Source organism: Rhopalosiphum padi, chromosome 4, assembly GCF_020882245.1.
Source record: "Rhopalosiphum padi isolate XX-2018 chromosome 4, ASM2088224v1, whole genome shotgun sequence".
Lineage (NCBI taxonomy): Eukaryota > Metazoa > Arthropoda > Insecta > Hemiptera > Aphididae > Rhopalosiphum > Rhopalosiphum padi.
In genome coordinates this window covers 25,925,923-25,944,790 of record NC_083600.1, presented here as the reverse complement: position 1 = coordinate 25,944,790, position 18,868 = coordinate 25,925,923, and the positions used below count along the sequence as shown (strand labels likewise).

At 28.8% G+C, this 18,868-nt stretch overlaps 1 protein-coding gene across 1 annotated transcript in view; it reads right to left on the bottom strand.

Moving 5' to 3' along the window:
- Positions 1–18,868, bottom strand: part of LOC132929250 (EGFR adapter protein-like) — a 139,554-nt gene that overhangs the window by 10,582 nt on the left and 110,104 nt on the right. The window contains exon 4 of the mRNA XM_060994452.1: positions 14,693–14,839. Coding sequence (XP_060850435.1) covers positions 14,693–14,839 — 147 coding nt within the window. The remainder of the gene's footprint in view (positions 1–14,692; positions 14,840–18,868) is intronic.

Here is an 18,868-nt window from a genome sequence, read left to right as displayed (position 1 = left end):
GAGCTTATCAAATATTGTTTTTACAATTTGAAAAAATCGTTCGACACACTGGCCGCAGTGAATCTTTCAGGCGATTCTAAAATGAAAATGAAAATAAAAAAGTATACGAATCAAATGTATTGACGTTTGCGCGGAATATTATACATATGTGTAATCATCGTATAAAAACGTGCGAATAACGAAAGTTTCAGATGATACATAGATGTTGTACAGATATTACAAACTATAGATATATGTAGATATTAAACCTTTACTATTCAGCAGGGTAGGCTATCTCGCCGTATATACATACGATGTTTCGTATTTTAATGTATTAAAAAAATAACTAAAATATTAATATTATTTGCGGACCGCAGGATTACCTGTAACATTTGCACGCTTCCGCAACCGGAACAAGAGAATGACCAACATCCGTCGGTGGGTTTGTGGTGCGCGAGCTTTCGGTATCGTACACCTGTCCAAGCCGGCTGGCAACCCGTCGCGCCGCCCATGTCATGCCATTTTCACCGGGTCCGGTCGGTGACGCACACGCGACAACTCACTGCACACACATACACACCGTTTGGACAAGATATCGGCACTACGCGCGTATTAATTCAACGCGTATACACGTACACACACACACACACACACACACGAGGGCACACACGGACGGACAAGCGCACAAGACACCACCACAGCGACGACGGTGCGTATACCTACTGACATGTCCTAGCGGCGTCGGCGGCGGTTCTCGTGGTTACAGTAGGGCGCGCGGGCGGGCAGGCGGGCGGCCGGCCTGTGGGAATCACCTCTCCGGTGGCCGGCAACCGGTTCAAACGTGCGGCACGGCGTTTGAAAGGTGCGTTCGTGCCAGGTTCGGTCCATTCATGAACCCTACATGTGCGCGCTCATTATACGCTCGCACGCGTGCGATCGCCGGGCCCTGATCGAGATTCCGCCCTATTGTAAAAGACTCCAATATTTTTATTTTTGGTTCCAGCCAAATAATACGAAATTTCACCGGTTCGTCAGAACTGTACGTCGATCGGTTTTGACATGCCGCTCCGGGCGCGTAAATAATACATTATATTGTTACACATCGTTACAACCGAACTTAACCTAACCTAACCGCGCGTTTTCTCGTAAATGTAATGATATCAAATTAGCAAAGTAACTATTTCGCCATTTACGTTCACATATTATGGCAGCAAAATTTTAAATGTAGCAACATCATCGTACATATTTATTTTTTTGAGTTTCTAACAGGTCTATACATGATACAGGCAGAGTTAAACTCAAATATCCGTAGACGCATTGTTATATTTTTATCACGTCTATTGTTCCACTGATCACGATTTCTGTATTTATTCGAACGATAAGCAGTTTAAAAAAAATTGAACGTAAAATTATATTATTATTCACTGTATCAGCAACTCTGGTTTGCAAGTTAGCAGCAATTTGTTTTCCGAACTCAATAACCGATATGTTATTATGATGATTTGTCTTGAAACAATTATAAATATACATTTCATCATTAACGTAAATCGAACAATTTTTTTTAAAAATTGGTGGTTTTATAATAGGCGGACGAAAGAAAATTATCAAAAAATTCAATATTTAGCGATACCCACATCATCCAACATTGCAGTTTTATCTCGAATTTTATTTTATTTTTGCGTTGATACATATACAGAGGAGAGCGCGTGATTAAATTATAGTTTTGCGCAATACCTACTGCAGCCATAAGACTGCAATTTTGTGTTTTTAATTTTTTCTTATACCTACCTATTTAAAGTATATGTATAGGCCCGTAATACACTCAAATACGCAATGACGGGTTTTCTATCCGAATTCGAAGAAATTTGTTTTTTCACACGATTCAACATAAAATTTTCATATTTATAATATAACACTTCAAGAAACTATCTATATAATATATAAAAAAGATTATATGCGTCAGTCTTCATACAATATAATCATAATAAAAACAATGGTCTTAATTTCATATTTTAATATTCTCTAAGCTGAGTGATATAATTTCTTTTTTATTTTAGTGTTCAATAAATATATTAATATAAGATTATCTGTTTCTGAAGCAACGGAGAAAATTATAATATTAATCAGAATAATCTGATATACGCCGTGGTGGAAAATGATTAAAACCTGTTATTTTAATGCTAAATTGTATGACTAGTACCTAGTTAGTTATAAACTAGACACTAGTTAGCGAAACATAAACAATTTATTTTTTGAAACAAGATTATTTTCATAGTCTATGTGTTGATAATGTGTAAAATTACAGCCAAAATTACATGGTAATTTTCATGCGTACATTCATATATATCATTAACTGATTTAAACACACGAAAAAATTATACACAATTGTTATAAATATTATAATATACTTATTACTTATATATGTATAACATTTCACTAGATAATTGATTTGATTGATTTTGAAAAATAGTAATCATACACATTTATATTTTATGTTATGGCAACCGATTGACCATTTCTGTGTCGCAGGTTTTCATATATAAGCGAATCCTTAACGTGTGTCGTATCCGGTATGCACGATTTTACGGCATGGATTAGTTAAATTCGAGTTAAAAACATGGCGTAGGTAGGTATAACGTCAAACACACCGAAACGCACAAGTTAAAAACACACGTGATATATTAGAGTTGTTATTATCTTTCATGTTTTTTCAAAAGTAATTTTTTATAACTATATATGTGTGCAACACACAAACAACACGTAAACATAAACACTTGACGAGTTTTCTACACGCCAGGCTATTATTTAATATATGTATATTATCATATGTATATAATATGTTGTCGGTTCAGCTGTGGTGACCACAAATACCGACGGTGAACACGGTCTTTTCATACCGCCATAAGTATGTGAAGTGTATATTATTGTGTAGGCAACTACATTAACTAGTGTCTGGTTAGAAAAAAAAATGTATATATACACACATACAAAAATGTATGTGTAGGTACGTATACGTTGAACAATAAAATCGTTATCCGGAACGGTCCGTGAGCGTTTTTTCATGAATGGTTTTTCGTTTAGAAGCATTTGTGTTAGGTATGTGCCCGCTACAAGAATGTATATCTATATAGTACACAATGTATACTATTATTGTGGAAAAACTAATACAAAATTAATGTGTATGTATTATTGTTGTGTGAAAATAATAATACAAATGTGTATCGACTCGGGTAGGTAACGCGTTTTATACACAAAAACGACGGGTGGGCGAGACTGCGCAGTCAGTGCGTTTGGGACGAGACTCAAAACGCGATAATATTATATAATACATGATGAATGACGTGTGGTTTCTGTGGTGTGACGTGTTAAAAGGACGAAATTCTTAGTGAAAAAATGTAATAATAGGTACGTGGTCAGATGATCAATTATGGCATTAACATTTATTCGTCCCGAACGTCTAAAATCCCGAAGTGTTTGATTATAGCTCAAGATAGTTTAAATATACCATCATATTTTAACATAAAATTAATTTTAAGTAATCAGAAAATAAAAACAAGTACGTCTATGTCTTGAATGTAATATGTTTAAAACAAGTATATATTGTGTAATTATTTCGAAACTAAATAACTTGACATCGTTTAGGATAAACATTTTTATTTTCAAAGTCTGCTAGCAGTTGTCACGTTTTTAATTAGGTTACCTTGTAATTTTCAGTCGTAACGGAAATATACTATATTATGTCGCGTTGCATAAAAAATTGATTAATTTAATGGTTCACTAAAATCGAATGTACCAATCACGGGCCACTATAAGTCATGTTTAAGGGACCTATAGCTCATTATTGAATCATTAACTGTTTAGTGATCGTTTATGCAACCCAGCATAAGTATTTATAATATTAATTAGTAATTACATATCTGAAGTAATTATTCAGAACCTTCAAGAAATATTTGCAATTACTATTAAAGTCTTCCAAATTACACTTCATCAGTGGACAAAATTTGTTTTTTTCTGGTAATATTTATTTATGTTGTTAATAGTTTAATAGATTTTAAAATTTGGTTTGGGCTATCTATAAATGGAGTATAAATTATTTTGGTTAATTTGAGTTGTGACTTACAGTTTGAAATTATTAAAATGTATATTATCGATCAGGTCACAAATAATTAGCGTGTGAAATGTTAGTTCTTTAGAAAACTGAAGTACAGATAACAATTTACATTATATTTACGTTTAAATAGCTACCTTAGTTTAATTAAATAGCAACATCATTATTGATTCAAAAACTTATTTCATTTTCAATTGCATTGTATTAATAACTCAACGATTAGATTATGTTTGATCGAATCACGATTTATAATATACAGTGACAATAAAATCATAAATGTTCCCAGTAGTTGGGAGATGGTGGGTTTTTTTTTATGTTGTCAATGAAATTTGATATTATGGTGTAACGGAGGCCGTACAACTATCGGTGTTTTTGTTTTTTATTTTCTAAAGCATGGCTACTGAGTGGACGCATTTCAATATGCTTCTGGTCAATCAAGTTATTCTTTTATACAATTATAATGTAAGAATAATAACATATTAATTGACAACAAACGCGCGTTTCAGGCTATATAAGCAACACGTTTACTGAAATACATCAAAAGCAAAAAGCCGGTTTGGGTATTATTATTATATTATAATACGGACCATCAGAATTTGTTGTAGTGAAATATATATGTATAACGGTAACACATATTATAATATGGGCAATTCGATTAATAGCATTGCAGGTTGCAAGGTCGGATTCGGAGTCATGAGAGCTATAACCGAAGACTTTTTGTTTGAACGTTGGTTCATAAGTTTAAAAAGGTTATCTCAAAGAAAGTTGAGAACCTACTCTACTTAAATATATTATGTTTTTTCTGTTTCAAATATATCTTGACAACGTGAGGGCCATTGTAACGAGTATGTTAAATTTGAACTCAATAACCGTTGTCTGTGAAAAACGGTTCTAAGCAAAGGGAAAAAATATGTAGATAGTCATACATTTCTAAATATATTTTATCAGTTAATATTATACTACAAATTTTATAATATTATCGGTAAGTAATTAATTAATTCGGTGGGTAGAACTGATTTATGCTGTAAAAAACGAATAAAATACTTATTAATTTATAAATGTAAGCACATATCATAGAATGGTATAAAAAAGTTTGTGATATTAATAGTTTAAATTGGTATATTAAATAGTAGGTACATATTTAAAAAATATTATTGTGTATAGTAAAACAATTTTTACACGCAATAGCGAAACGTTATTTACAATTAAATTTTTTTTACTACAAAAAAAAAATAATAACTAACATTTTGTTAAGATATTTAATTGAAATTCTAATGCTTATAAAATAAATTTTAATCACTTTATATTTCAGATAAAAGATTTTGCATAATTTTAGTTTACAAACTAATTTTTTTTTTTTAAATGTTGTTACTACAATTTGATACTATTAATATCAAGTACAACGGAGAACAATTTAAAAGTAGAAAAGTAACTTTCACACACCACAAACATAAAAACTCCTTTGTTTCGAAGTTCGAACAGTCACGATTTACGACTCGTCACCGGAACTCTATTATTGAGTTATATTATTTATAGTTGGACTGGAAAATAGTTTAGAACTACCATCAAGCCTACAACTCGTTTACTCGCATACCTAATAGTCGTTACTAGATTTGCTATAAGCACCGTAATTTTTTTTTTGAAAATATAATAATGTATTGAAAAAGGTGTTATTATTACAATAAATCATTAAGATTTACTTTTTAAGTATAAAAATGTATTTAAACATTTTTAATTTTAGTTAATTTAGTATTGTTTTTAGGACTTTTTTAAAATTATACGTGGTATCACTCCTCAACCAAGTTAGCCCTGGTTGTAGGTCTTCACCACTTGGATTCGACTTTAATACTTAGCGATATTATTACCGTAGATATTAGACACCATCGCGTGTATATTTATTGTTTGTTATACGCTGCGAATAGTATCTATAATAGTAGTATTACTAATTCTTGTAGTTGTCCATAATCCTTTCATTATATGAATATGTACAATATACATACTGGTTTGCTTTTGTCTCAATGTATTATTTTAACCATAGAACTTTTCGAGTATTGTCTATAATGGATATTTTTTATGAGAACAATATTGTCTAAAATAGTATATCCATATGTTACGAAATTATAAAATCTTTTTGGAATGTGTTTAATACCACGGATATTCTCAACACACATCACCGCTATCGGTCTGTAATACGATACAGTATAATCAGTATAATCATCGAACGAAGTTTAAAAATGATGGAGTTCGGATTATGTGTACGCAGTTGTTAAAAATCATAATAGAAAGACAAAAAAATATTAAAAAAAATATATAAATAAATAACATGTAAAACCGACTAAAACTCTCTAAATTGTGTTTCTGCAGTAGCTTATTTTTAACAGTCCTACGTTAACGGTTTCAAATAATTTATAAACGCAAAAAAAAATTTACAGAGACATAATCATACACATTTTGTTTTTAAGAAAAAAGCGATAACGCAAACAACATGCGAGATTGACTGCCGGAGTATTAATTATAATTTATAATTAATATGCACCCGGAATTTATGATGCGCCGTTGAACGAATTTAATGATCGGGTTACTTTGACGCTAGAGAGACAGTCAATGAATAATAGTAATAAAAAAAAAAATAACATAATAAAATACCGGTAGCCCATGTCGCTGGACGACTTGTAAGGCGGTATGTGTACAATAATAATACTATATATAGATATATAACATACAGCGCATACTGGAATATTATACACAAAAACATATTATACACACATTTAAACCAGTAATTATATACTGAACGCGTACATACCTTATGATATATTATAACAATAATAATAATAATATACCTATGTATGTAATATGGAAGGGGAAAAGACGAGTAGGACGAGAATGGTAATCGCCGGCGGCAGACATCACCTTCATTGTTGGTTGTGTGTGTATGTGTGTAATAATTACGACCTACGTGAAGGAAACTCGGTCGCTGTTGCAGTGGCGGCGAAGGAGTCGTCACAGCCGTGGTCTCGTTTAGATTTTGGACGTCGCGCAGTCGACCGGTTTTCCACGATTTATTTGTTTATTTTTTTTTTCACTATTATACACGTCATCGTTTTGGGTTCGATAAAAGTTTGTTCATTTACGGTTTGATATATTATTACCACGGTACCCCTATATACAGTTGTTATACCTATATACATATAGCCATATAGGTACACACAGATACGGTAGCTGCAGTCATTATAAGTTAAAATATGTATAAAATGGTTTATAAATATTTTTTGTACCTATTAAAATCCTTAATCATATTTTTCCTCAATTTCATCAAATATTTTAAGGGAAATATAATTTTTAATTACAATTTTGATTTTAGACACAGAAATAATTAGTAAATGAATGTCAATTTTTATTTTAAAGATGAGAACATAATTTATTATTGTAAACTGCATTGAAATTTGTAATTTTGAATACATTTTCAAGTCCTATACTGCGAAAAACATAGAAAAATAAAAGAACTAGTTTCTTCAAACGTTAGTCAGAACTATTAGGAAAATTGTTGAAAACCGCTCTGTTGTATATTAGGTTTTTAGTGGGTTACTATTATGGGTATGTTAAATTTGAATTTAATGATATATCATTTTATATACAAAAAACGTTTCTAAACGGAGACGGTCTGTCACTAAGTATATATCGTGATATAGCTATTAAAGACTTTAATTTAATTTTTAGTATTACAGTTCTATTAATCACAATTTTTCGAAAAATATTGCATTTATTTAATTATTAGTATTTAATAGTTAAAATAATTTATTGTTTATACCATATTATATTAATTTATATAATTCAAAATTCAATAAAATTTTTCTGTAAACCGTAAAACCGATAATAATAATATCATAAAATGAATAAAAATGTCATTGCGTGTAGAAATATTCATAATAATATAATGTAGGTGTAAAAGTTTATAGTTTAAGAAAATGTAAAAATTTTAAGTTCCCACAAATAATATTTTTAAATTATAATAACATAAAAAACATTGTTGTTTATTGTTTTAATAAGTTATTTTGTCCAGATTTGAACTTAAAATGTTTATAAAAATAATTACCTTTATATATTTACCTATCTATTAAATACGGACTATTGTTGTAAAAATTACAAAAAACCTCTTACATTAAATTAATATGAAATAGTAAAATAAGCATACGTATAGTAACTAGTAAGTGAATTAACTGTAATAACTGTCAACAACTATTAACCAATATTACTTTAAAATATATAAAATATCATAATAACGACTAATGAGTAATGATGAATTGATGAACTGAGAATGGACTGTTATAATTTATAGATCTACACTTATGGCAAATAAATAGCATGCATGTAGTTTAATCCCGTTACGAATCAAAACCGGGTTATAAAAAGTAATGAGTTCGAAATATATATTGAGAAATGACGAGGATAATACGTATTTATATGTTATGGTGGAATTTAAACTTGAACGATAGGCATAAAATTAAGCTTTACCTGAGTTTAACCAGAGTACACATAGTGTACTTTTATTATTTTGAATTGTCGTTGAATAGTTTGCGTAGATATCAATCATTGTGACGTTGCGGACGATGGGTCGGTTTACACGTTGCGCCATTCTCTGATTTCCCCGTTTTAGACACGCGTGACGATCAAATTGAAATTTGGAGATTGAATACAAAAAATATAAGATAAAAAATTGTCACTTCTATTTGATTCCCCCAGGGATGATGGCCTCTTTTTTGTTGTTTTACACAATGCAATGCCGAATTTCATTGTCGTTTTTCACATTCAGTCCGATACGTTTGGGTGATAATAGAGACCCGGGAAAATTCCATGTGATACATCATGTCTGATGTTTTTGTACTTCAATTTGTTGCGAATACGAGTTTGGACATTTATATTATATATATATATATCTTTCTGAATAGTTAAAAAGTTTGCTCGTCGTATTTACTTCCAAAGAAGGGACATTTAAAAACTTATTAATGTTGTTCACTTCCTTAAAGTTATTTATGCACTTTTTATGTGAATAGACTTTTTTGAAAGTATTTTTTAAACACCCATCCATAACCAATGAAAACGGATCTTGAATAGGTACTTTAATTTATTTAAACTTACTGTGTAGTACTTTTTCGAATACATTAATTATTAGGTAGTAATATAAAAATGTTGTATAATAACATGAGTATTACGTATATAAGAATGCACATAATTATTTCTAATACAATATTATTATGTATTAAAAGCACATAACTGTTATAAAAATATATATTTGATCCAAATTCGTATTATTTTTGTGGGTAGGTATATTATACTTATTTAAAGTGTATATTAGATGTATACTCAAAATTAAATAAATTGTTTTTTATGATAATTTTAAAATTGACTTCAAAGATTATTGCTTATTATAAATTTGTTATTATTATTTAATCTACAATTAACGGCTAATATTGTAATAAAATAATCTCGAATCAGATCTTAAAAAGACTTATTTCAAGGTCTGAAAAATAAGACTTACTAAAAATGATTTATAATCTATGATATACTGAAATTATAATGGAATTCGAGACACGTATAGACAATAGGACTGTATACTCCTTGCATTTTAAATTCGATTTCGTAGCGTAAGACTTCGATAGAATTTTTTTTGTCGAAACGAATTATATTATTACATTGAGCATTACGATAACAAAACATAAAAGGTCTAGAATGGGAAAAATAAGGTAAATCATTTTTATATTTTGTCTACATTAAAGTTTGTATTAACTTAACAGCAACCGTATAAAGCGTATAATGTAAATAGCGTACCTTTGGAGTATACTCATATTAAAATGAACTCAAATTTAAATTTTTTTCGTGTATCGTGTTTATATAATATATATTACTGAACAATTTGTTTCTTAACAAAAATGTACAATAATAATAACAATAACACGATAGTAATAGCAATTTAAGTCGTAGCTTTTTATATATACCAGTATTATTATAATATTGGTAATGTATCTACTTATATTTATTCCTATGTAATTACTATAGAAACTACTAAATAGTATAGGTATATTTGATTATGGTTTGAATTTTGGTCATCCATTTAGTACTGTTATTTATTTACTATATATTAATATTAATAAACGGGCACGATGCGCAATGGCACAATTTAAGACAAAACAATTATACTTAATACTTTATAGACTTGATAATTTAAAAATAAAATGATTATATATACAAATTATAAATAAGTTGAATGTACAAACTGAAATTAGGAAAATAATCAGTAACTAGATTCTTCTTTTTAAAAATTAGTGTTATGAAATGTTTTCGTGTTTTTAAAGAGCGATTTATATAATTTTTATAGTTAGTCGTAATATTGTTTTTTTTTTATAAAACTTTGTGTTTTATTATAGTTCATTTATACTAACTACCATTCTGGGGAAATGCAAATATTCAATGATGTTATCAACCACTTAGAAGCTTAACAAATTTATAAATCTACTGGCAACCCATTACGGTTAGAGCGGCACACGGGACGTGATTATTTAGTGTACCATAACTCGTTAAAAACACAAGCGCGCTCGTTTTCTATATAATTTTAATGAGTACTTGCAGGAAGCAATGATTTCTCGCCCGCGGTGTGTCTATTATAATACAACCAAATAAACAAAATTTGTTTATCGTTCCGTTTGGTAAATATTTGGCAAAACGGCTTAAACGTTTTAGCATTGCCATAACGATTCGCATCACGCCGTTTCTAATCAAAAGTAACCCGGAGTCGTTTTTAACTCCGTGACCAGACCGGAAATCGCATTATTAAAGAAGCCCTAGTCATGTTTATTATCACTATTATTTTTTATGTTTTTGTTGGTCATGCTCATGATGGTTGCCTTCGAGTACCACAATGGTAATTCCGCGTGCGGCGGTAGTGTTTATTTGTACAAATAAAGTATACAATATTAGTAAACAAAATAGGAAGGGGCAAAATTTGAATCACGATAGTTATATATATCTTATATAGTGTACATACTGTAGTAGAAATGGATCGTTTTAAGTTATAATATATTCAACCCGACTGTTATGTGTATTCGAATTATATATCTTATTTTATTCGTATTTTTCATGTGAATAACTATACAATTAATATACCCACAATCCACCATATATGAACCTATATATTATGTATGTATTCACCAGTTCGTTAAATTATCGTCTCACAACGGAGTTTGAGGCGGTCGACTAATCCTTGATTATACACCAGTATTCGACACACGTCTCGTTCTTATATATATATAAGTAATAATGCAATGACTTGTTTTTTCACTGGTAAAATTTTTTATGTGTCACTTCGCGCGGTATTAGTTTAGTGTACAGAATTGTAGTTGTCTAGCATAAAGTATTATACATAAGCGCGATAAAGAATGTACCACGTATTTAACATTTATTTTTAATGTAATAACCCAATTAAGCGGATATGACCTTAGATTACAAATATTCTAGTAATAGTTTGGCTTAATTTCCGGTAGAAAATGTAAATATTTATTTTCTTATTCTATTTGTAGAATAAAATAAAGTTAATTTCACTAAAGACTTTGATACGCTAATTAATGCATGCTATTGATGTGAATTTTTTTTAGTAACTGTGGTGAAGTACGTAGTCTCTATTCCGAATTATGAATCCATAAACACAAATTTTACTTATTATTTTTATGTGGTGCTTTAAAAATTGTAGTTCTATTATAGCAAATGAGATTACGATTGGTGGTACACATATTTTATGGATTCAAACTTCAGGTAACTAATATAACGGACTGTAAGTTGATGAAGTTGATTAAGAAAAAAATCGATGAGGGTTATAAGATACGAGAATAGAAAAAGTGTAAGTCGGACATCCACTGTATGGTTTTTACGTGATCATGACGCGAGTGATATATAAAGCGTTATTATACTGCGACATGTATACAAATCATTGTCGCTTAATATAGTAAAGTCGCTTGTAAATCGTCTATTTTTTTTATAAGGGTGAGACATGAACTAATGGTGGATTGTTGCCAAATACTAGTAAAAAATATAACGAGAATCTTCACACTAATATAAAGGCGAGTGAGGCACGTTTATCGTATAATCCGGACAAAAGTCTTTGCGAAAAAGAACGTTTCAATCAAATGGCGAAGTCGTCGTCGGGTTTCGTGGATATGAAGGCTGAAACAGCTCAATTGGGGATTATATTATGTACATTGTATATTAGGTACATTATACATTATATTATAATGTGAGTACACGTGTGGAGAAAGTTAATTACCTCACCTGTACCACCAATCTACAAGGGTTTAGTCGCGATGGACAGAGCCGTGCGTTTATATCAGCTTCTCGTAAAATTTAATTATTACACATTGTACCTATATAATTTATTATTAATAATAATACATAGGAAATACACATGAATAATGTTATACCAGGTGGAAGGAATGTTACTGATGTATTTACTTTTGGTAGGTATAATATTTCCTATCGCGTTATTGTAGGTCTATTTTTAAGGTTTACCTGGTAGTAAAAGGTTCTGAATCAATACAATATACAAATTTGTTATTAATAGTGATTATTAGGGCTCGGAAGTTGATGCATTTTGCATTATTTTTTGGAACATTTTTTCCTGGCCACAAATGTGTTTCATTAGCATGTGAATTTAAATAACTTATTTTTATTTTGCATTTTTTGGTGTTTATTACTTTTTAAGTTATTTTTTGACATTTTTACTGATTTCACATTAGTTCATTTCTTATTGTTTCTTGTCGATTGCCATTATGCCGATAACTTACTTAAAACTTTGAAATTACCATGGACTATGATTAGTACCTATCCGATTTTATCTCACCGATTACAGTCGTCGTTTTCGTGTTATAGTGAATATTATTTTTTATATTAATTTTTAAGGACATTTTTGTCATTATTATGTCATAATTATTATAATATAATTATAATATTTTGAGTAATTTGTAGGTTTTGATAAATGTATATAGAATTTTATAGTAAAATAGAGTACAATTTAAAAAAAAAATGTATTTTTATTAATTTAAAACAAATATTTGTCATTTTTTAAGGAAATTATTTGTCATTTTTATGTCATGTTTGCATTTATTAATGTTTTTAAGGTCATCAACTAGTGATTATTAAAACCAATAGGTTTTATTTACATGATCAAATTACTAAAGTGATACTAAAAAGAACTAATAAAATCGTGTAAGCCATACACCCAATTTACCACGATAGTAAATGTATTTTTTTTTAATTAAGATAAAAAATTTCAAAAAATGATTCAAACATTTTCGTCCATAACGGACAATATAAAATAATTATACATATATTATGGGTAAAAAAAAAAAATAACTAAATGCATTGTAAAATTTGTTAAAATGATAAAATAATATACGTAACTCAAATAGGTACTTAGTGATTTGTTTTTTTTACAATTAAAATTTTTTTTTAATAGTAGTTTGATGCCAGTTTTATATAAATGAATCTATCAAAGTTTTTATTTAATTTATAATCAAAAAACATTGTTATATATATTTTTTTAATTTCATTATTTTTATTTTTGCTGTTTTTATGATTTAATTATTATTAAACATTTAAAATGTTGTTATTTTTAAAATAAATAATTAACAAATATTCAGCGGATTGATAGCCGGCGGAATCAATATGTAAAACGTTTTAGCAGAGTTGATACGCGGCACAATCGATAGATTTCTTATAGATAAAACGGTCATTTTAGTGCAATTGATATACACCCTTTTGCGGAATCGCGTGTCGCCCTTTTGTTTAATCAAAATTTTGTTTCTCGGGAAACAAATTATATTTCATTCAGAACAAATCAATTTTTAGGACAAATTATGTAAAAACTGTGTAGTTTATTTTTAGTGTAAATTTTTTTCAAATATTAGTTAATTTAATTTTATACCATTTAAATTTATTTTAAAATATTTGATCATTTTAAAGTTAAATAATTAAAAAATTAAATGTCGAATTTCAAATGTTTTATCACAGTTGCACATCAATAATTAAACAATTGTTATTTATATCTATAACTCAAAATGAATTGGAAAAATATTATTAAATTGGTAAACAAAAATATAGTGAAACATTTTAAAACTTATTAGTTTCAATTAAACATTTATAGAAATTAATTGATAATCAGCAAGCCGGCGCACTGTGTATGCAATTTCAGTACATTGCTACGCGCGTGGACAGTTTGATATATACGTCACACATTATTGGGAGAGGCGTTTGACTGCCAACTTTTACAAAACTAAAAACAAATCACAAACAAATTTCAATTTGCTCTTTTTATTCTTATGTCAACTCTTGTTTTCTGTCCACTTGAGCCCACTTACGTCACCGGGGAGTGAAATGTAAGCATTAATTTCTACTGACACCGATGGGGAAATCGTAACTCGTTTGTCAAGTACAATGGTGTTTTATTGCACACCACGACGACCGTGACGTTTATACTCACCCCATTTTTGTAATGTGTGATTTAATTCGTAGAAAAAAAATGTGAAACGTAAAAGTAAATATAAGTATAAATGATATATCTACCTGTTCAGCCGTCTTTGTAACGAACAAATGACAGTACTGTTTGTTGATATGACCACCAGGTTGTCTGGCCAGGAAACAAAACTGTTTACATCCCGGATCGCACGTAGCGTACGAAACTCTCCTGAGTCCATGAGCCATTAAAACTTCCTGAAATGAGAGTTGAATAAAAAATTATTAAAAAAACTCATTAGGTTTTTTGGTTTTTGTTTATATAAAAAAGGGTTGCAGATTAGCTAGGTAGTGTCCGGAAGTGAAACGAGTGGGTAGATTTTGCTGCAGGAAATGAACTAATTTCCTGCTGTCGTTGATAATACCAATGCGATTGAAAACCATGCCAAGTAGCCGGAGAAATTGAATTTAAAGACATTTTCATTTCCTCATACATCTCAGCAGCTTCCGACGTACACCACACATTGGATGTATTACTAGCAAACAAATTGTGTATATGTCGTATTACATAATAAATATTACACCAAATGTGTATACTGTAAATGTTCAATTTACAATACTGATAAAATAGCAATATAATTCAATATGATTCACGATTCAACAGTCGACATATAATAATTCCAATTTACCTACGAACTGATTCCATCATAATCATATTATTGTCGTACCTATTTGATATTATATAAGCATTATATGTAATATTGTGTAATATGATTAATCATTAATTCATAATCTAAAATGTCCTTAATTATTCTATGGTTATTAAATAAGACTTGTTTTTAGTATAATCCATATTGAAATTCAAAATTGGGGTGAATATATAATATTATTAGCAATTATTTTTGTAGTTTAAAATAAGATTTGAAACATTAAAACTTTTGCATTTCATAAGTATAATATTTTTTTTTGTAAAATCACTTATTAATTATTTAGTTTCATTTAATAATAATGTATAACAGTTGTGTGAATCAAACAATCTATTTTATGTTAAAGTATCAATATAGTATACTGTTATAGATAATTAAAATAGCAAAGTGCATTTGTGTGTTATGTAAAGTGTACATATATATGCTTTTTAAGGAATCACAATTGAAATGTAATACTCAGCATACATTTATTGCAAAATATATTTGAAAACTATTTTAATTAATTGTAAATAAATACATGAAAACAAAAAAAACTAAAATTAAATTGCATTTAATGTTAACACATATGTATTATATATGCTTAAATATAGTTGAAATTCATCATTTTATCGATTATTGAAAATGATATGTACCGACTAACGAAATTTTGCTTGAATTGCCCAATTAATGAGTAAATACTTATTACTAAAAATATTTTTAAATTAAGCGTTATCAAGAGAATTGTAATCGTTATTTTTGCTTGTGTTGACCGATTTATAAAATACGACCTCCGACCAATGTGTAAATCGTATTTGCCGTTATAAAAAAATATTGAAACTCGTACAATGTAATGTATGAATATCTCGATGCTCTCGTCCACAGCGTACGATTAAATCATCATATCCAGCTAAATATTAATTTATATTTACTTGAAACCATGTCAAAAATTTGAATCACGTAAATGAAGAGAGTAAAAACATGGCTCCCCTAGCTGTGATATGCCAGAATATGCTTTGAATTTTTTTAAACAAAAAACATATATAGCAGTTATGTAGAGAATAATACACCCTACTAGCGTCATTTTATCGGCATCGGAGATTTTTTTTTTTTAGTATAAAAAAATAAAATATTTCATTCATTTTACATAATGTAGTTATATGTACATAATTCAACATTACCAAGAATGCTTATAGACAGGCACGTGCTGGAAGGTATTTTTTTTATACTTTTCCTCTAGATTTAATGATATTGTGAAAAACGCTTGTATAAATTCATCTTAAATTCTTAATACGTTTTTAATGCTAATTTAATTATAATATAAATATTCATCGAGGTTTTAATAAATTATATCACTGTTTCTATCTTTCTAGATAAGTTCGATATCTATAAAATTAATTAGTTATATATCAAATTAATTCGAATTGGTATTATTGAAAATACGATATTATTTTAAATTAACTGTAAAAAGTTTACTAAAAAACAAACAAAAATATATTAAATTATTTGATAATGTCCTTTTTTATAACCTAATAATAAAAATCTTAAATACTTTAAATAATTAATTTCCAGTAATATATTTTAATCATATTTGATTTAGAGTGTTATCATGTCTATTTATTTTACTGTTGTATTATTTTTTATAGAAATAACTCAAAAAGCTGCCTGCAATAAGTATCTTGATTGCAAACAAAGTATGCGTAAACTTGTAATTTGATAAAAAATGTTTATATAAATATTATACAAATATTAATGAGATATAAATAGTAATCGTCTAATAATTTTTGAGTGATTGTATTAGTTATATTTTTAACGATGTAGGTACTCCTCCACCTTATATTGTTATTTATATTAGATAATAGAGAAAACAGAATGTCTTTGTATTTTGTGGGATTTCTCTGTTATTAGCATTATATTAGATAAATGTGCTATTATATATCTTTAAGTGTGTTATTCGTTAATTTAAATTAATTTGTTTATAAATTATGAATCATAATAATTACCATTCATTAGAATATATAATAAAAGGCAACAAAATCGATAGCAATAATTTATTATACAAAAATAATACAATTTGTTAACTTTTAGATTTTAAGCGTATATTTGTTGGTAGGTATTGAGATGAAAAAAGTCAAACGCTACAATAAATTTAAAATATAAAATTATGATTAGGTACTTAAAGCAATAATTTATGCATAAAACAATATCGATTTGAAAAATCATTGCTTTTTTAAAATAATTTATAATATATTTTGTATATAAATGTATCAATGAGTGTAAATAGTAAATATATTTAAGTGTCTATTATCAGGTGCATTGGAATTATTTTAATTTCCTTTAATAGTCGTCGAATGATTCAAAAAATTGGTTATTTGGCATTGTGACGAGAACATATTTCGACTTATACATACGGATGCGATATAATTTCGTCCATCTAGATTCTAGAGCATCATTTTAAGCATAATTATAGTCTCATGAGATTTTGAACCCAAATAGTGAACATACCAGTACAGCTAGCTGCAGAGCTTTTTGACCAGAAAAGCTGTTGGAAGTAATGTTTTCCCTGAAATTAATGTTAGGCGTTATTCATATGAGAGTCGGTACTGAAAAATCGTTTACGACAATTATCTATAAAAGTATCTCAATTTTATCTAACATTTATGTACTTGATATACGTAGACGTATGTATACAAAAATGTTTTCTATTATAAACGAGTAGAAGTGTAAAGAAAATATTTTAACTCAGATTTGATGTAAATTATAGAATTATTATAAATTAAAGAAGAAAGAAATCAAATAATTATAGAATTGAAGGTAATACATTTTTTATTTTTCTCTTCTATTTTACCTTACAACGGGGGTATATTCGTCACTCATAAGTTTTCGCTATACAAATGTTACGAGTAAAACGATTATTTTAAGTAATTCAAGCACTCAATATGTCTATACTCACTATGTACTTATCTTCTTTCTCTATGCTACGATTCAGTATCTTCATGTGCTGTTTTCCCCCTAGTTTTACTCTATTCGTCCCCGTTGCTAAAACGCCTAAAACTTATGATAAAATACAAAATGCACAATAACAAAATATATGCAAATGCAACTCAACAGATTTTCGTGGTCATGGAATTTTGATATATGCAGACGTACTTATAATAATGATAATGATAATAATAAATAATATTATATATACATGTGCGGAGGTTAGGAAAAACGTCAGTTTCTGTACCTATACATTATTCATGTATATGGATTATTGTCGCGCGGTAAACTTGCGTATACAAATAAATATATATTATATAGTATACATAGAATGCGATTTATTTCTGTCTTCGCTTCCCCCTATTCCATGTCATCTCGGCCACTGATGAAACGGTGAGGTGGAAGATGAGTTAAAAAAATACCTATCATTTTTATGTACTCAAGGGCAAGAGGACAAGCAACGATAGGGAGAACGAGATGGGTATGAAATATGCATTCGGTCTGAATATTCTCAGACGCGGATAGTCTATTATAATATTTGGTGTGAGCATAGGCAGAAGGGTTTGAGCCCTTTAGGTGTTCGTGCGTACATATACACATACACGGACTATACATATAAACT